This window comes from Peromyscus californicus, unplaced genomic scaffold (assembly GCF_007827085.1).
Source record: "Peromyscus californicus insignis strain IS unplaced genomic scaffold, ASM782708v3 Scaffold_4__1_contigs__length_199733344, whole genome shotgun sequence".
Lineage (NCBI taxonomy): Eukaryota > Metazoa > Chordata > Mammalia > Rodentia > Cricetidae > Peromyscus > Peromyscus californicus.
Genome location: NW_026294562.1, coordinates 189,339,324 through 189,366,477, shown reverse-complemented (window position 1 = coordinate 189,366,477; position 27,154 = coordinate 189,339,324). Strand labels below are relative to the sequence as shown.

Here is a 27,154-nt window from a genome sequence, read left to right as displayed (position 1 = left end):
GACCTCAGTCTGTGGGGAAGGCTTTGCCCTGGAGGAGATGGGAATGGGGGGGGGGTTGGGGGGAAGGTGAGGGGGACGGGAGGGGGGAGAACAAGGGAATCCGTGGCTGATATGTAGAAATGAATTGTATTGCAAAATAAATTAAAATAAAATAAAAAAAAGAGTAAATTCCAGAAAAACTTGCCTTATGCAGTTAAGGAAACCCTCAATAACATATCTGATGAAGATGTAATCTAAAGATCTTTGAGTTCAATGACAGCATGTTCAACAAAGAAAATTCCAGGACACTCAAGCTTCTGCAGAGAAGGAACTGTGGAAAACAGTAGGCTGGTGAAGATGTAGTTGAAAAGGGAAATATGTTTCAGTCCAAAAAACAGTAGAACTGGGCAACTTTGGCCATGTAGTACTGGTATTAAGGTCAATGATGAAACAAATAGATAATGTAGTTTTCCACTAAGATCAAGGGAAGCCACTGAGGGCAGGAAACTTTCAGGGAGGCTCCTGCATTGAGACCTAGTTAGCCTAGTTAGGCCACTATTTGAAACTGTGAAGTTGCAGCCTACTTTGTCTTGGAGATGCCAAGGATGCCAAGATGTTGGAGATGCCAGAATCATGGGATACCCTGAGGAGAGCTGCTAACAGAGAGTAGAACCAGCACAAGAGAGAGAACTGTTTTGCAATCATAAAGATGAAAAGACTTGGAGACCTGAAGAACACTTTAACATCAGACATGGAGATGAAGAGTTTGGACTTTGAACAGCTGATTTTTGGTCTTTCATTGATCCAATATTTCCTCACTATCCTACCTTTCCTCCACTTTTGAAGAGTAATTATATCCTGAGCCATTTAATGTTGGAAGTATGTGGTCTTTTTTTGAAATTTTGATTTTATTGTAAACTAAGTTACAGTTAATGGATTGCATGAATCTCAGAAGAGATTTTGAAAACTGGACTTTTTAAAACACTGTTGAGACTGTGATAGAGTATGAAATCAGACAGAATGCATTTTGAATTGTCATGACAACAAGGCTATGGGGGCCAGGGAATGGAATGTGATTATTCGAATAAGTATGGTGCTAAGGACTTATGTGATTGAATGCTTGGATTATAGTAAGTGGCATTATTAGTAGGTGTGGCCTTCATGGAGTGGGTTGGCCTGGTTGGAGGAAGTGTGTCACTGTTGGGGTTGGCCTTGAGGTCTCATGTGCTCCAGCTATGCTGGCTAAGTTCACTTCCTATTTCCTGGGAATCAAGGCGTAGAACTCTGAGTTACCTCTCCAACACCATATCTCCCTACATGCTGCCATTTTTCTCACAAAGAAGAAAATAGACTAAATTTCTGAAACTGTGAGCCAGCCACAACTAATTCTTTTCTTTTATAAGAGTTGCCTTGGTCATGATGACTCTTTATAGCAATAGAAACAATAACTAAGACATGTTATTATTATGACAGGGTTATTGTCATGCAGCTTTGTATTTGCTTGAACTAAGCAGACCTAACTAGTTTTCCACAATGATATAGTGACATTCACAGATAATGCTAGGCTATGGATTTCTTGGTTTATCTATAATCATGTCCAAGTTTGTTTTATGAATCCTTTTTCTTTCACTTTTTGTTAATTTTTATTTTTGTTTTGTATTTAATTATCTTAAAATTTGCTGATTTATTTATGACTTTTTAACATTTACTCTTTTGTTTGACCCAGACCTTCATCTCTCCATCTCCTGCTCTTATTCCAGCATAGCTGTTTTACAATCATTATTCTTCTATCTTTACTCATATCATATGTTTTCTTACCTTCACCAGCCTCTTATAGAGGCTCCTTTTAACCATATTGTGGACTCTTTTCTAGTTTTCTGGGTTTAACACATTCATTCCACATAAACACGTGTTTCTAAACAACTATAAGAATGAAACCATGCTGAGACAGAGCATATACTAGTGATTCCTGGGCCTGCATTACCTCACTTAACAGAATACTTTCCATTATTTTGCTGAAGCCATTTCCTAGCGTGTTCTACATTGCCAGTGCATGGAGGAGGAGAGACTCCTAGTATCTGGTAGTTCCAATGGTCTCAGCTCATCTACTCACTTTGTTTTAACTTCTTAAGATTCCAAGATTCACTGCCAATTCTACATATTCTTGATTGTTCAGCTGACCATCTCACATGGCTGATGAGTATGTGGAGTAAGAATGTCCTTCCTATGGTTGCTTGGTTCAACTTGGTACTGATTCAAAGCTTCTTCTGCCTACTTCTTCAAGGGGACCTCACTCCACTTAGAATGATTTTACATGTATACTCCTGCAGGAATAAAATATAGTGTCCTGAGAGTTTCCTCCCTCTGAACTGCACTGATGGACATTCAAATACACTGTATTCTTTCCTACCATTTCAACACTAGACTAATGAGTTGAACATGATTATGTCAGACACATTTTTAATAGACATTAAAGATTTTGCCTAGTTAGCATTCATCAGATCTTGTCCTTCTCCTTGCAATTTTTGCTGGCATATTTTGCCTATTTTCATTCTTTTGTGTATTGTGTAAGATTTCATCATAACAGATATTCCCTTATCTGCTATAGCCCTGTCATGAGTACATATTTGTGTGTGTGTGTGTGTGTGTGTGTGTGTGTGTGTGTGTATGTGTGTGTGTGTGTGTGTGTGTGTGTGTGTGTGTGTATTTATGTGATATGGTTTTTCCGAAACCTATTTCTTAATTTAATATGATGCAAGTTATCTCAAGAACCATCATTCTAATGCATCATATAATTTTAATAATTTTTTAGGTATGATACAGACTAAAGACCTAAAGATCACTCAGCATGACCACAGTCAAAATTGAGAGTCAGTACTAAGTGGGCTTGGTGACTACATGGAGAGAAGTACTTTTCCCAGAGCAGCCTTAAATGCATTTACAAGGTGCTGTTATGGGAAAAAAATGCCAGAAATCTATATCTTGTTTGACAGTTGGAAGGAGGAAGTAACACAATCAAGAAGATTAATAGAAGCTAGAAGTAGGGCATTAATTTGCACATTTTGACCCCACAGTTTCTAGAACAGGTCTGGGTACTTTATAATGGAGGGGGTAGAAAAAGGGGTGTTAGTTTCAGCCTAACACGAAGATGGCTCCACCCATGATAAGATGAAGGAAACTTTACCTGCTCACAAGACCATACATCTATTCTTAGTGGTATTATAAACTTCTCATTACTTTTATTTCGATTCTAGATGAGATATACATTAAGAATTGAAATATTTAATGCTTGTGATCATTATTGAAGTTGTTTTCTATTATAACATGACTAGCAAATCTGAATATCTTCTAGAAGGCTTGCATTATGTTTGTTTGTATGGGCTGTTACATTTTATTGTTCCTCACAGGTGAACACCATGTTGTCTTGCATGACCATTTTCTCTGAAACTTGATGGATCTCCTTTCATCATTTTGTACATTGTGAGGTATTATGTAATCTCACAGTAACATACATGGGAAGTAACTACTCCTGTCAAAAATTTGGGATGAGGTTTCTTTAAGTGGTCAGGAATAGCCTTGATCTCCTGAGATTAAAGGAACCTTTGCTTCAGTCTTTGGAGTTGGTGCATGGAATAAAGGCTACTTCCTCCATCCTAGGCTATAAATATTTGTCATTAATTATGCTGAGAATTAGCAGGGCCATATTCTAAAAGAAATTTTGCTGAATCACAAAATGGACTTCTGGAATCTGGCAATCAGAATCACTTTCTTATCACAAACTACAACTGGAATTCTGGGAAATTTCTCTCTTATTGTGTACTATCTAGTCCTTTACTATAGAGAATGCACATTAAAGCCCACAGATTTGATTATCATGCACCTAATGGCAGCAAACGCCATAATCATTCTATCTTCAGGAGTGCCCCACACAATGAGAGCTTTTGGGTTGAAAGAGTTCTTGAATGATTTTGGATGCAGGTTCCTAATATACATTCAGGCATTTGGACGGGGTGTGTCAATTGGTACCACTTGTCTCTTGAGTGTCCTCCAAGCCATGACCATCAGTCCCAGGGAATCCTTTTGGAGGGATCATAAAGTCAAAGCTGCAAAGTACATTGACTGCTCCATTGCCCTCCTCTGGGTCTTGTACTTGTTGATAAATTTTGTCTTCTTTATGTACCCTTTTATCCAAATGCATAGCAACAATGTGACAGGAAAACGAGACTTTGGATACTGCTCAGTTGTAGGGAGAGATGAAATCAGTGGCTCACTCTATGCAGCATTGCTTGTGTGTCCTGAAATCTTCTTTTCCGTGATGATCACCTGGTCCAGCAGCTCCATGACTGTCATTCTGTACAGACACAAGCAGAGTGTCCAACACATCCGCAGCACTCGTGGTTCCAGCAGAACCTCTCCTGAGTCCAGAGCCACCCAGAACATCCTGGCCTTGCTGGCTACCTTTCTGTTTTTTTATACCCTCTCTTCCATTTTACGAGGCTGCATTGCTGTTGTGCATAATCAAAATTGGTGGCTTGTAAATATCAACAGATTCACTTCTCTGTGTTTTCCATCTTTTGGACCCTTTGTTCTTATGAGTCATTATTCTATTCTGACCCGATTCAGTTTTGTATGGATGAGGAATAAGACCTCTTAATCTTATAAGTATTTACATAATATGTTTTGCTTTGTAACTGGTTGTTTAGTTGCCCATAACCCTCAAAACTTTGATACACAGAGTTAAGTGGGTAACACATAATCTTTCTAAGATTAACTAAGATGAGTATGGGAATTTTGTAATCTGGTTGAATCAGCAATTTGGATGAGATAATCATAGTTTCTGAGGTCCGTTATGCTCTTCAACTTGCAGCTGGGAGAGTCTTCCTATTGCCTATAGATGTTTAAAGGAGCCAGTAAAAAAAAATCTTGTCAGTTAAGCTCCACTTCTTACTTTCTTACTGTCAGGGTATCTTGGCTGCTTGATGATTTCACAGACATCACTATGTACTACGTTGTAACAGCAAGGAAAACTGAAGCTATAGCTGACCATGGATTTGTTCTTCATGGGGTACTGGTCCCATCACAACTCTTTAGCTTTCACCAATTCCGAAAAAATCATATTATTATCTTTCACCTCATATAGAAATCAATTCAAATTGAATGGTGGTTTTGACATGATCTTGAATTTTGTTTGCCAGTATTTTATTGAGAATTTTTGTATCATCGGTGATATTGACCTACAAATTTTCTTCGTTGTTATTCTGTCTTTATATGATTTGGCATCATAGTAATGCTTTGGGCTTCACCAAAAACTTTTGGGAGACATTAATAAAATCATTATGAACACCAGTTTTGTGGTTTCTAAAAAAGCAAAATCAAACAACTATTGACTCTGGTATTTCAGTTATGGGCATATACCCAGAGAACTCCATATCATACCATAGAGATAGCTGTACATCCATGTTCACTGCTGCTCTATTAACTAGAAATAGAAATATTTACTATTTATTAGATAAGAAATTTGTAGGGATCTACATATCCATAAACAGATAAAATGGTACTTAAGTTTGTGTTCCTATGTAAAATGGACTAGTATTTGATGACAGTAAATGATGAAATCACATGCTTCAGCATATCTATCTTAACTCTTCCCTAGTTCAGTTAAATGTACATAATTTGCGACTCCTTGGCCTGTGTTCTTCTGATTGACTATTTCATTGCAACTTTTTAATGCTTTTAATTTTGAGTTCATTACAATAAACTGATCTTAGTTTAAAATGAAACAGCATCTCAATATTTCCTAAGATTCAGGGATATTTTCACATATAGCCATCAGTAAATGTAACACATCACACAGATGGACTCAAAGACAGAAACCACATGATTATGATATTAGAAGCCAGAAAGTATTTTTTTTCCTTTTTTTTAACATTTCATTGAATAAAGAGTCTACAAAAGATCCACATTCTGGTCCAGGATTTTCTGCCTCAGACACAGAGAAGAAAAAAAAAGGATCCTGTCCATTGCCAATAAGCCTGAGTGGGAGACAAAGATTCACATTCTGGTCTGAGGGTACTACAATGTGCCAAGCGGATGGGGTATTTTATGGTGAGCAAGTATATGGTACTATATGGTGCGGTATGGGAGAGAGAGATAGAGGGAGAGGGGAAGAGAGAGAGAGAGGGAGAGGGAGAGAGAGAGAGAGAGAGAGAGAGAGAGAGAGAGAGAGAGAGAGAATGGTTTATGCCCTGTGGAGAGAGGCAGATTTGACGAGGTGAAGGCAGTGAGGATGGGCTGTGGTGGGTGGCTTGTTTGCCACCTGCGGCCACAGTGCTGTTGGAGTCTGAGTTACAGCCAAGGTCTATGTCTATGCCAATGGCCCTGCAGTAACCATGGACTGTGCTGATGTCTGTGGTTCCTGTTTTAGTGAAGGCCAAAAGAATAGGGCTGCACAGAGTTAGACCCACACATCACTGGCTGCAACAATAGGAGCAACTGGTCCTACCCCTCCTAGGCTAAAGCACTTGGGAAAGCAGGCTTTGTACCTTGACTGGGCAGCATGACTTGTCTGAACCTGCTGGCAGGCCCTTGGGTGCACTGGCCCTGAGTGCATGGAAGAGGGAGGGCTGGTCCTGTCCCCCTTGTCTGCTCTATGGTGGTATGGGCAAGGGAAAGATGCCCTCTCCCTCACCTCTGTCAGGCAGGAGAGGTGACCATGCCCCTCAAAAACTGCAGCACTAGGGAAAGAAGACCCTGTACCTCTCCAAGGCAGCAGAGTAGAGCTGATCCTGTTGACAAGGGCACAGGTGATCCAACCCCAAGAATGTGGGAATGGGATATCTTGTCCCAACCTTCATCTGCCATATAATGGTGTGAGGGAGGGAGTGATATCTTCCCACCCCATCCCTCACTACCTATGGCGGATGGGAGAGCTGTCTCTGAGATCATGAGAACAGATAAGCTGACCCAGTATATCACTAGCTGTAGCACTAGAACGAATGGGGACCGAATCTTGTTTGGGCAATATGGTAGAGGTAACCCTCCTGGCAGTGGTGCAGGTGAGCCTGGCTCAAGAATGTAATTATGAGAGATCTTTTCCTTCCCCTAATCTGTTGTATGGTGCGGTGAGCAAAGGACAGAATCTGCACACACACCTTTCTAGGGCTGTGGCACGTAGGAGTGCTATCTCTGAGGTTATGAGAAGAAGAGAGCTGGCCCTGCCTCTCACCTGATGCAGCACTGGACAAAGTGGCCCCTATACCTACAACACTAGCCCTGGTAGTGTATGTGTAGGTGAGCAGGCCCTTAGAGCAGGACCTGATCCTTTCTACTTACTATATAGCACTGGTGAAACAGTCAGGTTGGTGCTGGAGAGCTGATCCTGGAGTTGAGGATGAAGGAGAGCTACTGGGATAACCAATCCAGCAGTAATCCAGGACTATGCATTGTCCATCCCATCATCCACCACACCTATGACCCACTGGAGCAAGTGAAGGGGCATGAAGCCATGAAGACACAAAGTTGCAAGAATTCCATGATACAGGACAACACCAGGATATCCAAGAGGAGCCCCAGTGAGTGCCCAGTGTTAATGATGTAACAAAAACCAGATTCCAATGGTATATCACACACCAGAGGCCAGTGATGTAGGAAAAATCAGAGGCCAATGATGTAGGATAAATCAGAGGCCAATGATGTAGCAAAATCCAGACCAATGTTGTGTTGCAATGAACACTTGCAAGTAATTATATAGGCACTAATTGTATACTGTGTGACTCACTGTGTCATACTATAGCTTCCATGACAAAATTTTTGTTTTCTTTTTAAATATTATTTTATTTCATCCTGGGGGAGGTTGCAAACATAGAGGTTGGATAGGAAGGGATGGGGGCATGAGTGGGATCAAGATGAGTGATGTGAAATCCACAAAGAATCCATAAAAAATTGAATTGAAAAAATAGAAAATAGCTTCTAATCTCATCCAATACATCCTGATTGCATTTTCACTGCCCTTGACAGCTGGAAATTCTCCCCACATCTTCCATTCCCTTTCTGTTATTAGGAAATAAAAGGCTTCTAAGACATCATGCAAACAGAACAGAATAAAATATAATAAGATAAAACAAAAACCATCACATGGAAGATAGACAAGGCAAACACACAATAGTAAATAGCCCAAGAGAAGGCACATGAATCTGAGATCCACTCATTCACATATCAGGAATCCCACAACAACACTAAACTGAAAGATATAATATGTACACAGAGGACCTGGTGCAGACCTGGGCATGCCCAGGGCTTTTTCTTTCAGTCTCAGTTAGTTCATAAGAGTTTTCTCAGTTGACTTAGAGGACCAGGTTCTCCTGTGTCATCCATTCTCTCCAGCTCTATATCCTCTTTCTACCTCCAATTCATCAGGATTCCCTCCAATCTGAACACAAGGAGAAGATGGAGACAGCCCATTTGCCAGCCCTGACATCAGAAGTTCTTTTAACAAAAATCCGACAGCCTTTCATCATAAATAATATGAACTTAATAAAACCCACTTAATAAATGTTTTTAATTAAAAGACCATCTAAAATTTGAACAGTATGTGTGCGATTGGGTTGGGAAGTTATCTAATATATCCCTTGCTGATTTTCCATTAACTACGTAGTGAAGGCTGTCCTTGAAGTACAGGTTGTGATGTTTATCACTGCTAGATCAGGAGTAGGCATGGATTTTCTTGCTTCAGACAAAACAAGCAATCACAATTATTATGATTTACTTTTTCAATTATTAAAAATGAAAACTTGTGAGTTTATGTTAGACATGAGAATGGAAGACATGTTAAAACAAGAAAATTCATTGAGCTACAGAGGACGGAAAAAAGAACTTGACATGATTTGGTTAAAAGAATCTGAAAATAACTGATAAGGACTGTACAGTCATGAGTCAGAGGTCAATAGTGTAAAATAAGGTCATGGAGGAGATGATAATCCCTAAAACTTGAGCATATAGCATTTGCATCTTGGACATAGAGGATGTAGTATATGTGGGAAGCTGTATGTGTTTGGTGGCACAGAACAAGGGAATGGAAAACACGAATTTTGGATAATGGACTGAAGTTTAGGAAGATCACTCCTCAGTGCTTGGGCTAAATAAAAATGTTCCCAAAATGCTGACAAGATGAAGTTGTGGCATAATAGGTATGAGAAGGTGTGGGAACTAGAAGGGATGATGAATGTCTAGTGAATTTCTCTATGTCATAGGGACAGAAAGATGGTGGATATAGATCATGTTTTGATAATGACTGCATGAGGATTCTGAATTAGTTTGTGACCGCAGATATTGGACTATAATGCAAAGAACTCCTCAGGCTTTATAGAGTACATTTGATAAATTCCAGCTGCTCTGAGTCCAAGTACCTCCTATGCTTAGTTATAGACAAGATGATAGCTGCCACTATGCAATGGGTCTTCTCAGAAACATGGGTGTTAGATTTTGAACTGTCTGATACATATGAGCCTGTCCTTGGAAATAGCCATTTGTAGAGACTCATATTACTGTATAATTAATATCCTATAATATAAGACTTAATAGAAAACAATTGCCACGTTATGTTCTAATATCCCCTGGGTAACAGTGTAGGAATGTCCAGATGGGGAGAAACTGTAGACCTAACAGTGTCATCCCAGCCTCAAATCACAACATCTACTGCTGGACATTTTCAGGCTGACAAAGCAGTTACTCAAATACTGTTTTATTGTGAAATTCAGCCCATCCATCTGTACAGATTCCTCAAAGATGCCTACTCTGATCACTATTCTCTCCCTGAATATTCCAAAGCACAGATTCTCTCAAGCTCTTGAACACTGATCAGGAAGCATCTCTGCTGGAGAGCATTCATATAGCTAGAAGATACGATGTAGGTTTTCAGGGGAAATAACGTCATTGCTCTTATCTCTTCCTCGATCCTTCATACTTTAATCCTGACCTGCCAAGCAAGATGTGCCCATTCATACACATATAGAAAGGGTAAATACTTCCTGAACAGATTTTAGACCTATTTTACAAGAGTGAATTAATTTCATGCCTGCCACTGTCATCTTAGATAAAAAAGACCATGGCTTGGTAAATCATAACCTTAAGGTAGAACCTCCTATTGTTATTTTATTTTCTTGCCAAGCTGTTAAATTGCCTTCTGGGTATTATGTTTATAACCATACACTTGGGCAGCTCTAAACCTTAATCCAGGAATATTCTTTTTGCAAATGGGCATAAGTCAATTGAGAGATGCATAACCACTCAGAGTGCTGAGAGTAAGGACCTGTGATTGCTAACCACTGACAGGGATGTCCAGTCCATACTCCCCTCTCTCATGCTCCTATGCACAGATTTAAAATAATGTTTACTTTTACACTATTCATCAATAATTGAAGTTTATTAATGGATATTTAATGTATAGTATAAGACTGCTTTTGTTATGTGTAACACATCTAATGTTCACAAACACTCCTAAATATGTCTAACACATCTAAAACTTCCTGCTTTATACCTTTCAGTAATGTTGGTATATTAAGTATGTATAAGTTACTTTTCTAAAGCTGAGGACAAACTTCCTGAAAGAACAACATGCTGTGTATTTTATTTTACTCTTGTTTGAAGCCTGCTGAGGAGCTGGCTTATGCTCTGAGCCCTTTGTCAGGTCTCATGCAGCTTGTGTCCTAGAACCCTGGCTAAGTGGATAAAGGAATGAAGAAAGGACAGACTCACAGACACACATGCAGAGAATTTTAGATGGAGTGGTGTTCTCTTATACAGCTACCACTGCAACCTGGAACTTCATCATATTCACTAAATACAACCCATGGCAAAATTTTCTCCATAGCAGGTGTTTGTGTGTGAACAGTTACAGGCTGTTAATATCTGAGCTGAGGAAGACTACTTGTTTGTCTTCTCACACACAGGTCATTTATTCATGAACTTTCAGAATCCAAAGGGAAGCTTTGCCAATCCTCTTGATCCTGGCCTATATGAGTTATGGCTTTGCCAATTTATAACATACTAATTGGTTGTAGAATTATTAAGAGACCATGTCTGTGCGAAAACACATTTTGTCTGGCCTTGGTTTCAGGTTTATAATGGCTGCATAAAAGAATTTGGAAATATTACTGTTTTGTAGAGGAAATTCATTTTTGGTTCTTGACATGGAACCAACTAATCATAAAGAGTGAGGTCATGAGTCTTAGAGGAGAATCTGGTACTATCATGTTATTAAACCAGCATGATTCCTAAACACATGGCAAATTTATATCCTCACCACCACAGATAAGCATAGGCCTCAGATGTCATCAGAGAAATGTGATTTACAACAGATGGGGTCCATTAGATAGAACTATAACAAACCAAAATGCTGAGAACAAGAGGCCATGTGTTGCCTGGCCTCATCTAATACATCTACAATATAATAAGTGCACCTCAGCCTCAAGAATCATAGTGCAAGAAAGGTTGGCAAGATTATAAGAGCCATAGGAATGGGAAGATTTCTGTGATAGTACATCTCCTAGAAATGTCAGAGAAGATTCACCCATGAAATCTCATCAATGTGGCTTCCAAAATGAGACCTAAACAAGGGTGATTGTGATAGACATGCAAACATGGGAGGGGTGAATCTCATGAGATCTCAACCATAGACAGACAGCTACATACAACCAATGAATACTGAGAACAGAAGAAATAGTCTTCTCCAGGGATTAACCTACCAATTGGCCATCCAATACCATTAGTCAACTTTGAAAAAGAATACATACAAGTAACATTTTATGTACAAATCAAGTTGTATTTATATATTTAGTGTGTGTGTGTGTGTGTGTGTGTGTGTGTGTGTGTGTGTGTGTGTGTGTGTGTGTTTTACAGTGAAAGAAAGAGAAGCTCTTAATTTGGAAACAATTGGGGAGTATACACAGAAAGGGCTCTTGGGAGGAAAGAGAAAGGTGAAATAATGTAACTATAGTTAAGTTTTAAAGTAAAAATATATTTTAGAGAATTTAAAGATTCTGTTTCACAATAAGGTCCATATTTTAAAAAATTTTTCCCAGATTTTCATCCCATTATTATAAAATTAATTTTTGTACTTCAGTGGAATTTGCTGCTCAGGTTCAGGCAACACCAGTCAGAAGAAGAGTGAGTGACCTACTTGTCAGCTGAATTCTCTTAATACCTAGGTTTGGCTCCCTAAGATCTATTCCACCACCCATCTCCTCTGTGGTGCTATATTGTGTACCCTAATAAAGCTTGCCTGAGGATCAGAGAACAAAATAAGCACTAGATTAAATATAGAGTCCATAGAGTAGTGGCACACACCTTTAATCCTAGCACTCAGGAGGCAGACATCCGTCTGGATCTCTGTGAGTTCAAAGCCACCCTGGAATATATAAGATTGACTCATTCTAGGAGAGAAACAGAGCCAGACAGTGGTGGCACACACCTTTAATCCCAGTAATTGGGACCACACACCTTTAATCTCAGCAGTAAGAAAGTTGAGACAGGGCTGGGCGGTGGTGGCGCACGCCTTTAATCCCAGCACTCGGGAGGCAGAGGTAGGTGGATCTCTGTGAGTTCGAGGCCAGCCTGGACTGCCAAGTGAGTTCCAGGAAAGGCGCAAAGCTACACAGAGAAACCCTGTCTTGAAAAACCAAAAAAAAAAAAAAAAAAAAAAAAGAAAGTTGAGACAGGAAATGACCTGGCTGGGTGGAGAAAGGTATATAAGGTGTGAGGAGACAGGAACTAAACCTTTTTGGCTAAAGGCATTTTCAGCTGAGGAAGCTTTTTCAGCTGAAATCCTTTCAGCTGAAGCTCTTTCAGGCTGAGGAGTTGGTGAGGTAGAGCTGGTGGCTATGGCTTGCTCTGGTTCTTTGATATTTCTGCTTTCACCCCCAATATCAGGCTCTGGGATTTTTTTTTATTAAAAGCCATTTAGCATTTGAACAATACTCCTTCAACCCCACTAGTGGCCCAGCAGCATGGACTTGTCTCCAACTCTGGCATGCCAAACTTCTCTGAATTTCCTCTGTTCAGGTACAGGCCACACAACTCTTAATGAAGGGTGAGTGACCCACTCGCCAAATGAAGTGACTCACTCACTAGATTCAACTACCGAAGACTCACTTCAAGTTCTGCCCTCTCTTATCTCACCAACTTCCCAATGGCCAGGCCCCTACGCCCAATCCTGCAGACTTCCATTTCTCAGCTACAGGCCCCAACAGTTAAAAGAACAGAGACTCACTCGGGAGGCAGAGGCCGGCGGATCTCTGTGAGTTCGAGGCCAGCCTGAGCTACCAAGTGAGTTCCATGAAAGGCGCAAAGCAACACAGAGAAACCCTGTCTCGAAAAACCAAAAAAAAAAAAAAAAAAAAAAAAAAAAAGAACAGAGACTCCATGCTGAACCAAAGGCTAAGAAAGCCAGGACAGCCCCAAACTTGGAAGGAAAATTGCTCCTGGCTTAGAGGTCACACTAACCATGAGAAACCAAGGCCACAAAGAAAGAAGACCAAAGAGGAAACAGAAACAATGAAATAAAACATCCATCCAAAAAGACAACCTCAGAAATCAGCACCTAGATCTATAATCAACCCAATCCAGATGTATAAATGCCAGTGTAAGAATACAATTGATGAGCTGGGTGGTGGTGGCTCATGCCAAAATATCCCAGCAATCAGGAGGTAGAGCTAGGCAGATCTCTTTGAGTTCATGGTCATCCTGGTCTACAGAGCAAGATCCAGGTCAGGCACCAAAACTACACAGACAAACCCAATCTTGAAATCTTGAAAAAAAAATATATAATATATATGTGTGTGTATGTATATGTGTATGTTATATATATTTATATATAACATATATGTGTGTTATATATATATATAATGAAAACATACTATCTATCTATATCTATATATGTATGTATATATATGACAACATTCAGGTTAATATGGTACCACCAGATTCCAGATATCCCACGGTGGCAAAACATGAATATTCCAATGCATCTGAAGCACAAGAAAACTACCTTAATACAACTTTATGAAGATGATAGAGATTCCTAAAGAGAAAATGAAAAGATCCCTTAAAGAAATCCAGAAAAACACAAACAAAGAATTGGACGAAATAAATAAGTCCCTTAAATAATGCCAAGAAGGCAAGAAAGTAAACAAAAACCACCCAGGCCAAGGAAACTGTTCAAGACATAAAAATCAAAATAGAAGCAATAAAAAAAATACAAACTGAGGGTTTTCTGGAAATGGAAAATCTGGGTAAGTGAAGAGGAACTATAAACACAAGCATCATCAACAGAACACAAGAGATGGAGGAGAAAAATCTTAGATGTTGAATACACATTAAATAAAATAGATTCATCAGTCAAAGCAAATATTAAATCTAAGAAAATTCCTAACATAAAACATCCAAAAAATCTGGAAAAGTGTGAGAAGATCAAACCTAAGTATAATAGGAATAGAAGAAGAAGAAAATACAGAAATTATATTTATCAAAATCACAGAAGAAAAATTCCTAACCTAAGAAAGCACATGCCTGTAAGGGTACAAGAAGCTTATAGAACACCACATAAATTTGATCAGAAAAGTAATTTCCAACACCACATAATGATGAAAACACTAAACATGCAGAATAAGAATGCATATTAAAAACTACAAGGGAAAAAGACCAAGTAAAATATAAAGACAGACCTCATAGAATTACACCTGACTTTTCATGGGAGACTCTAAAAGCCAGAAGGGATTGGACAGATATCCTGGAGACTCTAAGGGGCCATGGATACAGGCCCACACTACTATACCCACCAATGTTTTCAATTGCTATAGATGAAGGAATCAAGATATTTGATAACAAAGTCAAATTTAAATAATATATACCCACAAATTCATTCCTATAGAGGTTATTAGAAGGAAAACAACAAAATAAAGTTAACTAGACCCACAAAACGAAGGAAATAGATAATTTCACACCAGCAAAATGTACAAAATGGAAAATCAGACACACACACACACACACAATTACACACACACAAACACCACCACCACCACCACCACCACCACAACCAACAACAATAAAATACCAACAATTAGCAATTGTTGTTAGTTAATACCTCTCAATATGAACAGACTCAATTCTCCAACAAAAAGACATAGGCAAAACAAACAGATAAGCAAATAGGATCCATCCTTTTCTTCATAAAAGAAACATAACTCAACATTAAAGATAGGCATTAGCTCAGAGTTAAGTGTGGGAAAAATATTTTCCAAGCAAATGGACCTAAGAAGCAGGTTGGTATAGCCATTCTAATATCTAGCAAAATAGACTTTAAACAAAAATTATTCAAAAGAGATGGTGAAGGGCACTTCATACTCATCAAAGGAGAACTTTCCCAAGATAACAGTTCAATTCTGAATATCATTGTCCCAAATGCAAGGTCATACACATTTGTAAGAGAAACATTACTGAAGCGGAAATCACATGTTGAACCTCACACATAAATAGTGGCAGACTTTAATAACCCACTCTCACCAATGGGCAGATCATCCAGAAAAAAACTAAACAGAGAAATACTGGAGCTAATAGATGTTTTGGATCATGTGGACCTAACAAATATCTACAGAACATTTCATCCAAACACAAATAGCATATCCCTTGTTAGCATGACAAGGAACCTTCTCAAAAATTGAACACGCACTTGGTCACAAAGCAAGTCTAATCAGATATAAGAAAATTGAAATAATCTTCTATATGCTACCAGAAAACCACAGATTGAAGTTGGATATCAAAAATAACAGAAACAGCAGAAATCCTACAAAGTCATTGAAAATTAACAATTCCCTATTCAACTAATACTGGGTCAATGCAGAAATAGAGAAATTAAACTTCATAGAATTTAATGAAAATGAAGGCACAACATACCCAAACTTATGGGACACATTGAAAGTGGTGCTTAGAGGAAATTTCACAGCAGTAAGTGCTTTCATAAAGAAATTGTAAAGATCTCATACTAGCAACTTAACAGCATACCTGAAAACTCTTGAACAAAAAGAATCAAACACAACCAAGAGGGGTAGAAGTCAGGAAATAATCAAACTCAAACAAAAACAACAAATTAAAGACAAAGAAAAATATAAAAAATCAATGAAACAAAGAGTTGGATCTTTGAAAAAATAAACTAGGGAGGCAAACCCTTATCCAAAATAAATAAAAGGCAGAGAATGTCCAAAACAAAACCAGAAATGGACATAACAGACATGGAGGAAAACCTAAGAATTATTAGGTCATACTTAAAAAACCTGTACTCTACAAAATTTGAAAATTAAATAGAAATGAACAATTTTCTCAATAGATATGACTTAACATAGCTAAATACAGATAAAATAAACAACTTAAATAGATCTATAGCCCTTAAGGAAATACAAGCATTCATTAAAAGTCTCCCAAACAAACAAACAAACAAAAAGTCCAGAGCCAGATGTTTTAACATAAAATTCCACCAGATTTGCAAAGAAGACCTAATACCCAAATTCCTCAAATTATGTAACTAAAGTAGAAACAGAAAGAACATTACTAAATTTTTTTTCTGAAGCCAGAGTCACCCTGATACCCAAGCCACACAAAGTCTCAATAGTGAAAGAGAATCACAGACCAATTGCCCTCATGAATATTAACGCAAAAGTACTCAATAAAATACTCAAAAACCGAATCCAAGAACATATCTAAAACATCATCTATCATGATCAAGATGTTTTCATCCTAAAATTGCAAACATCATTCACCATATGATAATCTGTCAATGTAACTTAACATATAAACAAACTGAAAGAAAATTAGCCACATGATCATCTCCTTAGATATTGAAAAGTTCTTTGACAAAATTCAAAACCCTTTGGAAAGATCAGGGTTACAAGGGACGTAACTAAATATAATAAAGGCAACTTACAGCAAGTCTATAGCTGACATCAAGACAAATGGAAAGAAGCTCAAAGCAATTCCACTAAGTTCAAGAACATCACACTCTTGTCTACTCTTTCCATATATATCTAGCAACAACTAGCTAGACCAACCAAGAAACTAAAAGAGGTCAAGATACAAATTGGTAAGGAAGAAGTCAAAGTACTGCCATTTGCAAAGATATGATAGTTAAATAAGAAAGCTCAAAAATTTTACCAGGGAATACCTACACCTGATACATACCATCAGTGAATTGTCTGGATACAAGATTGACTTAAAACAATCAATGGCCCTCCTATCATGACAAATGATCTGAGAAAGAAATCAGGGAAACAACACCCTTCACAATAGACACAAATAATATAAAATATATTTGAGTAGCTCTACCCAAGCAAGTGAAAGACTGGTATGATAGAAACTTCAAGACTTGGAAGATGAACATTGAAGAATATGTTAGAAGATGGAAAGACCTCCCATACTTATGGATCACTAAGATTAACATAGTAAAAATGGCCACCTTACTAAAAGAAAGCTATAGATTCAATGCAATCCTCATGAAAATTCTGACACAATTCTTTACAAACATGAAAGACCAATACTCATATTCATATGGAAAAATAAAAAAACAGGATAGGTAAAAATATCCTACGAAATAAAAGAACGCCTGGAGGTTTCACCAACCCTGAAATCAAGCTCTACTACATAGTTCCAGTAATAAAAAGTTCATGGTGTTGGCATAAAAACAGAAATGTTGATCAATGGCATTGAATCAAAGATCTAGACATAAATCCACACACTTATTGACCACTGATTTTTGATTAAAAAATCCAGAAGTAATAAAATGGAAACAGGAAGCATCTTCAACAAATTATGTTCACCTAGCTGGATGTCTGTTTGTAGCAGAATCCATACCAATCACCTTGCACAAACTTGCTACAGAACAAGAGGAATAGCCTTAAACTCTGTGGCAAAGGCGACAACATCCTGAACAGAACACATAGCTCATGTACTAAGTTAGACAATTAACAAATTTTCATGAAACTGAATATTTGTAAGGCAAAGTACACTGTCGATAGGACAAAAAGTCAGCCCACAGAATGGGAAAAGTTTTTCCCCAATTCCACATCTAACAGAGCACTGATACCCCAAATGCATAGAGATCAAGAAATTAAACATCAACAAACTAAATAATTCAATTAAAAATGGAGTAGATATCTAAACAGAATTCTCAACAGAAGAATCTAAAATGGCTGAGCAGCACTTAAAGAAATGGTCAATATCCTTTGCAATAAGTAAAATGAAATTCAAAGTGACTCATAAACTCTGTCTTATACATGTCAGAATGGCTAAGATCAGTAACACAAGGGACATCTCATGCTGGTGAGGATGTAGAGCAAGGAAACACTCCTCCACTGCTGGTGGGAGTTCAAACTTGTACAGCCACTATTGAAATAAATGTGTTGGTTTCTTAGAAACTGGGAATCTATCTACCTCAAGACCATAACATTCCTGGGAATATACCCAAAGATATTTCATCCTGTCACAAGGACACTTGCTCAACTATGTCATAGCACTTTCATTCATAATAAACAGAAGCACGAAACAACCTAGATGTTACACAAATAAAGAAGGGATAAAGAAAATGTTGTACATTTATGCAATGAAGTATTACTTTATTGTTAAAAACAGTGGAATCATGGATTTTGCAGGCAAATTGAAAAAAAAAAACGATGTTGAAAAAAATCATCCCGATGAGGCAATCAAGATGCAGAAAGAATAGCATGGTATTTACTCACTTATAAATGGATATTAGTTGGTAAGTAAAAAATAATCAGGCTACCATCAACAGACCCAGAGGGGCTAAGTAACACAGTGAAATTAATGAGGATGCAAAGATCTCCCTGGGAAAGGCAAGTAGAATAGATTTCATGCATGTACTGGCAGTGGGTGGTGTTGGGAACAGTAGTGATCAAGTTGTGGGAAGGAAGGGGGAAAATACTGGGAGAAACTACGGGATTTGGGGGCACATTCGGAGGTGGTAATCTAGTGCCATGAAAACACAATAGATTCTACCAGAGTAACCCTAACAAGTAGCCTGGCACAATAGGGTCGTGAACATCATGAGAGTAACTAACAACTTCAGAAAGGATGAAGATCCATTTCACGTGATTGAACCCGTGATTTGAGGTACTATCAGGGACAAGATTATGTGACTAAGGGGTACATAGGTCCAATGTTAAATCCACAAAATAAATACAAAGACCATCAGTATAATGACATTAACCCAAATTTTGTTGATGATGTTGCTTTTATTGGTTTTGATTTCAGGTCAGGGTTTCTCTGTGTAGCCTTGCCTGTCCTGGGACTCCCTCTGAAGACAAGGCTAGCTTCAAACTAAAGACATTCACCTGCCTCTGCCTTCCAAGTTCTTGGGTTAACAGCAAGCATCACTACTTCCCAGCCATAATTTTGATCCAATTAATCAAGTTTTACTTCTGTGCACACCAAAGCTGGTCCAGCAGCTGTGGTCCCTGATGTGGAGCTTAGAAGAACAGCAACAGATAAATGTCTAGACTCCTTTTATATGGGAAAATCATAATCTTGTAATTGCCTGAGGAATTGTGCAAAATAGGAACTTTGCAAGCAAAATACAGGAGCAAATAGCAGTTTAAGATTAACTGGCAAAATATCTTCTTGTGGTTTGAGAAAGGATGGAGGTCAAGGTAAAGTCAAGGTGTGCAACATGTCAAATTCCAGAAACCAGAGAGTTGAGTTTTAAAGTAAACAGAAATGAACTTATTTTGACATTGTAACAGGACAGCTACCAATCTTAAGATAGAGTCAGATTGATTCATCACTTGGGAAAAACCTAATAATATCATTCTGCTGAAAGGATATAGTAATAAACTCACCACTAAGCTCTTATCTTAATTAATTAGTATATCTCTCAACTCTTGGTAGAGAAGCTTCTTTTTTCAGTCTGTGGGGATTGACACAGAGGCCCTGATTATGCAAGGAACTGAGCATAAGATATCCTGGAGGTTCCAGCTAAAAATGGGACATCTATATAATAACTCTTCCTCCGAAGAATCAAGGAACATCATGAAAAAAGAGGCAGAAAGCATTTTAGAATCCTTTTGGTAATAGATGATTCTAAGGAAAGAGAGCTCTTGCATATGTTAATTTACTTGTTGTGACCCTAAGCACAAAACCTGCACAGATTAATCTAGAAAAATCCAAGTAGAGTGGAGGTGTTCAGGAAGTTCCACTCTTAGCTGAAGAGCTAATCGACACAGATGATTTCTGGGAGAGGATGTGTCAGATTTCTAACTTTTAGAGACTACTCATGATTCCATAGATGCCACTCCATTACACACATAGTAGCCTTACTATTTTTGGGTTTCTTGTGTGTGTGTGTGTGTGTGTGTGTGTGTGTGTGTGTGTGTGTGTGTGTGTGTGTGTTAAGGGACACATGAAAATTGAAAAGAATTGTGGTGTGAGGATAAAAAAGGAACTGAAAAGAGATAAACATTTGTAGACTTGACTAAAACACATGCATGTATAAAACATTCACATTTTAAGTAGTAAATGATATAAATATTCTAAAAGTTAATTATGTTGGTTTGTGTTGGAAGAAGTCAGTGAAGTGTGGAATCCAAAGAAATACAGAGGCTTCTTTAACTTTCTCATAAATCTGAATTCAGTTTCTAGCACCTTCCCCAGGTGCCCTGGTCTGCCTTCATGGATCATGAAAACTCAGTGCCTCTTCAATACACCTTACCCCTTTGGATAAAATCACAAGGAACACTAAAAAGTCTTTGCTAATTAACAAGGAGAACTTTTTCATAAATGATCTAGTCTCCCAAAGCCAGCTCTGTCACTGTCATCGCCACCACAGTTGAAATGAAAATTGAAGTTCTGGAGGGAGGTGAGGTCACAAAGTCACAGAACTCTAGCTTGTTATATTTCTAGCCCAGTGATGCTTATTAATGGGACTAGATCTGTCCAATGAACCCACCATCCTGCAGAGACAAGAAGCTAGGTGAGTGCTTTGCATTTCAGTCTGAGTGGCAGAGTCAGCGAAGAAGGAAGGCCTGAGTAAGTGTTCCTGTCTGGTAAGGGATTGGGGATAGAAACAGATCCATGGAATAGACAAAAAAGGCACAAGAATAATTGCATAAGCAAATGATGAGTTAGAAATAATTAAGTGTTCCTATCCTTGTCTCTGTTGTTTCTTAATGTAATATAAGACCCACACCAAGGGTGAAATTGGGTAACACAGGATAATGCAACCCATATGTGAATGTGCGAAAGGGTTGTGGTAATAACACAGTGTGATAATTCACCTCAGCTAACATGATATGTAGACTCTCTTTTCAGTATTATTATTTTAGTTGAATTTACCATGGTTTTATGTCCTAGTAAATATTAGAATAGAAATATAAGAAGCACACATTCCTGGGAACAGCAGGATAAAACTAGGTTTGTGAAGTAAAAAGTTCATATATGACACTAAATTTATGATCTGGTTATAGAAGCAATAACTGAATTTTTGTTTAAGGGCCATTGTTAAAATGACTGGTTTGGAGCCTCTGCCTCTTGTCCTTGGGAAAGGCAAATGAAAGGGAATGTCCAGAATAAATATCAGACAAGGACATCCAGTACCAAGTTTATCTTGAGTTATTTCCCCTGGTTTCATCATACTCTATTATTAAGCACAACCTTATGGCATGTCTTTACTCACTGTTTATCTGTATTGCTAAAAGAGACAGAGCCTTGTGCATGATGTTCCAGGGTTCTAGCTCTCAACTAAAGTGGAACTAATATTTAGTATGCTATATCTCACTGGCCAATATTTAAGGTTTCACATTATTCAGATTGTACTTTATTTCTCACATGCTGCTCCTCTTTCTGAATGCATCATAAATATCATTATAAAAGATTCATCAATATAAGAATATGCAAATAAGCCAGATGTGTGGTGAAAACCTTTCATCCTAAGACTTCAGAGGTAGAGGAAGGCATATCTCTGTGAATTTGAACCCAACAGGATCTATGTAGTGAGTTTGTGGTAGGCCACAACTACATGGTGATATACAATCACGAAAAATAACAAAAAAAATCAGCAAGTACATGCTCCCTTTTAAAAGAAATATTTAGGAATTTAATGTTCTTCTCATGCTATTATTTGTTAGTTACATATTAGTGTTTCATGTTATATTTTGTACAGATTAACAGTATTAGTAATGTCTCTGTTTTATCTACTATAGCCTTTGCCCATGTAATGACAAAAATTCATATTTCTTGTGGCATCATAAACATCATGTCCATCTTGTCCTTTTGAAATCAAACTGGAAGATGGGTCAGTTTTCTGTCGGTCAGACTTCACTGAGAACAGTGCACTTTACTAAAGCTCAGAAGCACTGAACTTGACATTGCCTATGAGTTAAACCTTCATATCAAAGTGAAAATTTATTTCTAAAAATATTTATATGGTTATCTTTATATTGTATGCATGTATGTTGGTGTCTGCATCAACTATGAGCTCTTGGAGAATGCAGTGCCTGCAGAGGCCACTAGAAGGTAAGATAACCCCATGGAACTGGAGTCACAGGCAGTTGTAAAGCATGTGTGGGGGACCAAACAAATCCCTTACAGTAACAACACATTTTCCTTACCACTGAGCAACCTCTCCAGTACTCCCTGATGAAAACACTTTAAAGCTAGAAACATACATCTGAATACCAATAAAGTGAACAAAAATCAAATGAGGAACCCAAACTGCACAGAAGGTTGAATCATGTTTGATACCACCCTACATGGCTTTGTTATCATAGGCTGAGATGACCTTGCTTGTGCCACACTAGCCATGGTCAATGCCCTTCAATATTGACTCTGCCTCTAAGCACTTATTGTATTTAAAGAGGCACACATCCTTTTTTATTCTAAGTTCAGTTCTTAACAGTGGAAATAGTGGTCTATCTATATTATATAATTTTAAACATCAAAAAAGAGGTCAAACTGAGAGTATAGCAGTGAATCATAAATTGTCATTGCTGTTTTCCACATATACATAAATTATATTTAATTCACAAAAATTATATTTTCTATTATACACTTAACTCTTTACAATTTTTAAAACAATATTTTCATGTAGAATACAGGATATCAATGGATGTGACCATTGTGACGACACTCTACCTACAATATTTTCCTTTTTACATCTTCCCGGATGTGACAAGGTAGAAGAACTGGCATCTTTTTCCTAGAAATGTTCCTGGACTCTCATTAAGCCCAATGCCAGGTATGTGGAACTTTACCAAGCTTCCAGGGATGTTGAGTTTTCATTTGTCACATGTTAAACATTGTGTATCTTAAAGTATGTCACAGTTGACCCCTGCACTCCAGAGAGGTGTTCAAACCCCACATCACGGGCAAGGTTGAACCAATGCTGAAGGTGTGGGCATAAAGGATTTGACTCTGCCTCACCTGAGGTGGGTGGTCCCAGAATGACTGGCTCAGTTACTACTCAGGCCTATAACCAGGTCGACCCTAACATCTACCCCATTTAGGACATGCTGCAGCTTTTGAAGAGACTGGTCCTATGAAACAATACTGGGGAATCTCTAAGACTCAGCAGCCATGGAATATCCCAGAGGACTTCGAGTGAGAATCCAGTGATGATAGCATACAGGGGCCTTGAACCAGACCAGTGACACGTTGTAGTGAACATTTGCTAGTAATGCTAATAGGAAAAAAGGTTATAATATATGACACATTGAGACCCCCAATGCCACCAGGATGAATGAAGAGGTTTTGGTGAGGTGAGATAGAAGGAGAAGCTAAGAGAATTTTTGTTTGTTTTGTTCTTGTTTTTGTTTTTCTGCTTACTTGCTTCCTTGATTGTTTTTTTTTTTATGGGAAGGCACTGCAGGGTGAGGGGTGGAAATGGAGGGATGAGGAGGTGAACAGAATTGGGGTTGAATGATGTGAAACTCACAAATAATCAATAAAGAAGTTAAAAATTAAAAAAAGTCGTATTTCCTACGTGCATGATCATCAGCAGATAAGCAAAAACATCAATAAAGAACATGTTTGTGATACTGTTCTGGTTAACTTTTCAGTGATCTCATCTCTCAGTCAGCATCAGTGTTGACAGAAATTGGAACATGTTTGTTGCAATATCAGTCTCAAACTGTGATTCCATGAGTTTCATGTGTAGACACCAGCTGCCATTCTTCCAATAACCTTAAACCAAACTCAATTTCTTCTTTGTCTGAGATTTGTACATTTTCAAATAAGGAAACAAAACTTATACCCATACATCTCATGGGAATGTCACAAGGGAAATATCACTTAGAATCCAAAGATGAATCACAAAACAATACTGTAAGATTTCAAGGATCTACTCATATGCAGAATTCTATCCTGTGTCTGTATTGGTTAATTGATCAAGAACTGTAACTGGGCAAATGAGGGTGGTCTGCAGATTGAAGTATCCAAGACTATCAGTGGGTTATAACCACCACTTTTCTTTGATTTCTTTGATGTTAAAAAGAAAATTATTTGGGTTGTCATTCTTAGGACTCACGTTATTGGCATGTAGGGTTTTTTTTTGTATTTGTTCCCCATAAGCAGAAGTGACCAGATTTCTGAGTGTTTGTGGTGACATTCACAGGCATTGCCAGGCCATGAAGTTCTTAGTTTACCCAGAATTATAACCATCTTTTGTGTTGTCAACTATATTTTCCTTTATTATTTTTCATTTTAATTATCTTTTGTATTTTTGTTAGTATTTTTTAATTAGATAAAAGTAGCAGGTTTCTTTTAAGCTTTTTTTTTCTATTTAGTGTTTTGATTGAACCAATCACACGTTTTTCCCGTCTGTCCACCCATATCCAGCATATGTGATCCAGGCACACTTCTTCTATGCTGTTAACATTGTATGTTCTCATTTTCACTGATCTCTCATAGAGTCTCTTTTTAATCCTCTTAAAGGCTCCATATTAACTTTTGTGGCCTTGATACACAGTCACTCCCACGTAATCACATATTTTAAAAATGATAAGCTAAGAAACAACATTGAGACAGAATGTACACTATTGATCCTTCTTAGCCTATATTTCCTCACTTACTAGAATACTTTCTATTTTCTGATATAGCCACTTTCTAGGGAGTTTCCAGTCCTGGAGTGTTGCTAGAGTTTTCCTGCCTGGCCCACAGTCAGGACAAATCTCTCTCACCCGCCAGTTCCACAGCCATTCAGACCTGACAAAGTAAACACAGAGACTTATATTGGTTACAAACTGTATGGCCGTGGCAGGCTTCTTGCTAACTGTTCTTACAGCTTAAATTAATCCATATCCATTAATCTATACCTTGCCACATGGCTCGTGGCTTACCGGCATCTTCACATGCGGCTTGTCATCATGGTGGCTGGCAGTGTCTCTCTCACCCAGCTTCCTGTTCTCTCAATTCTCCTCTCTGTTAGTCCCGCCTATACTTCCTGCCTGGCCACTGGCCAATCAGTGATTTATTTATTGACCAATCAGCAACACATTTGACATACAGACCATCCCACAGCACTTCCCCTTTTCTTTTCTTAAAAAGGAAGGTTTTAACCTTTACACATCTCCAAAGCCAGCTTGGTATATTTGGGAATTTGGGCGTAGCTTCTCTTACTACTTCCTGCTGGAGTGGGGCGCTGTATCTTATGGGGACACAAAGAATATTTTAGGGTTATAGAGTAGTCCATGAGGGTGTATCGTCTGAGCCAGTTGCCTTGAAATGGTTCTGGATGTTGGATCATCTGGGCCATGGTGTCATCGGAGACTTTTCAGGTGGTTATGACTGGTCAAACCTGATGTATCTTAATCTGGAACAAATCCATAGCCTCTGACTTTCTGTGGGAACAAAAGCAGAGTCTCCTTTCCAAAGTAACATATTCTTACATCCAAATTTTGAAGTCAATACCAGAGCATGGATAAAGAGAAACTGCTACTATCTGGTAGTTCCTAAGGTCTCAGCTTATCTCTGCACTTTCTTTTAACTTCTTCAGATTTCAAGATTCACTGGTAATTTTTTCCCAGTTCTTGATTGTCCTGCTGATTGGCTGGCTAACTGTCTTTGCATAGCAAATCAGTAAGTGGAGCATTTTTTCCCTTCCTGAGGCTTTTTGGTTCAGCCTGGTACTGATTCACAGCTGCTTCTGCCTACTTCTTCAAGGGGATCTCACCCTACTTAAGAGGGCTACGCACACATTCTCCTGCAGGAAGAGTATTGCATCCTGAGAGTCTCCTCCCACTACACTGATTGGATGTTTAACAGACTGCCATCTTACCTAGTGTTTACACTCAAGACTTTTGACTGGTGCCTGATTATTCTAGACATAGTTTCAATAGAGACAATGAATATTTCCCCATTAGATATCACTCTTCATATAGTGATCATCTTCTTGCCATTTCTGCTGACTTATTTAGCCTCTTATTATTCTGTTGAGTATTTTTGGGATTTCATTGTATTGAATGTCCCAATGCTCTTACAGTCCTAACTTGTGTGTGCACATGTATGTTTGTTTGTGTGTGTCTATTTGTTGTGACTTTTCATAAGAGCTAGCTCTTAACTTAACGAGATGAAAGTTGTCATTTAACCCATAATTTGAATACATTCTACGCTGTTAACAAATTTTCTATGCATAACTGTAGATATATTCTGGATGATATTGTAAGTTTTTCATTAATCATCTTTTAATTTACATAAGATATACTGTGAGAATTGATGTTTTTGAGTTTGGTTATAGATACTGAAATTGCCTTCTTTTATACTAAGTCTAGAATATATCAGTATATTTTTATTGTCTTATATTTTGCTTGATATTATTGGCTCTCACTTTCCATTGCTTCTCACAGGCCAAATATCCTTACCCATAATGCTGCTTATTCAATGATTATGAAGGCATATCAATGATACATATATGTGTGCTGAGGCCTTTTGAACCCTTATAGTAGTGTGTTGTAAGTAATAACTTTTTCTGGCATTAACTTGGAGAAATTCTTGTTATGTAGTCTAGGCTGAGATGTTACTCCTGAGATCTAAGAAACATTCTGATTTAGTTTCTCTGTATGTCTTTGGATTACTAATACTTTTCATTCATTTTGAGCAGAGAAATGGCTTTGGCCATTGTCTAAAGAGAATC

The 27,154-nt window shown here is 38.0% G+C and overlaps 1 protein-coding gene across 1 annotated transcript; it reads left to right on the top strand.

Annotated features, from left to right (window-relative positions):
• Window positions 1–3,703: 3,703 nt before the first annotated feature.
• Window positions 3,704–4,633, top strand: LOC128095080 (vomeronasal type-1 receptor 4-like). The gene has a single exon (XM_052713782.1). It carries the CDS (start codon window positions 3,713–3,715, stop codon window positions 4,631–4,633), a length of 921 nt encoding a protein of 306 aa, XP_052569742.1. The 5' UTR covers window positions 3,704–3,712.
• Window positions 4,634–27,154: the final 22,521 nt, after the last annotated feature.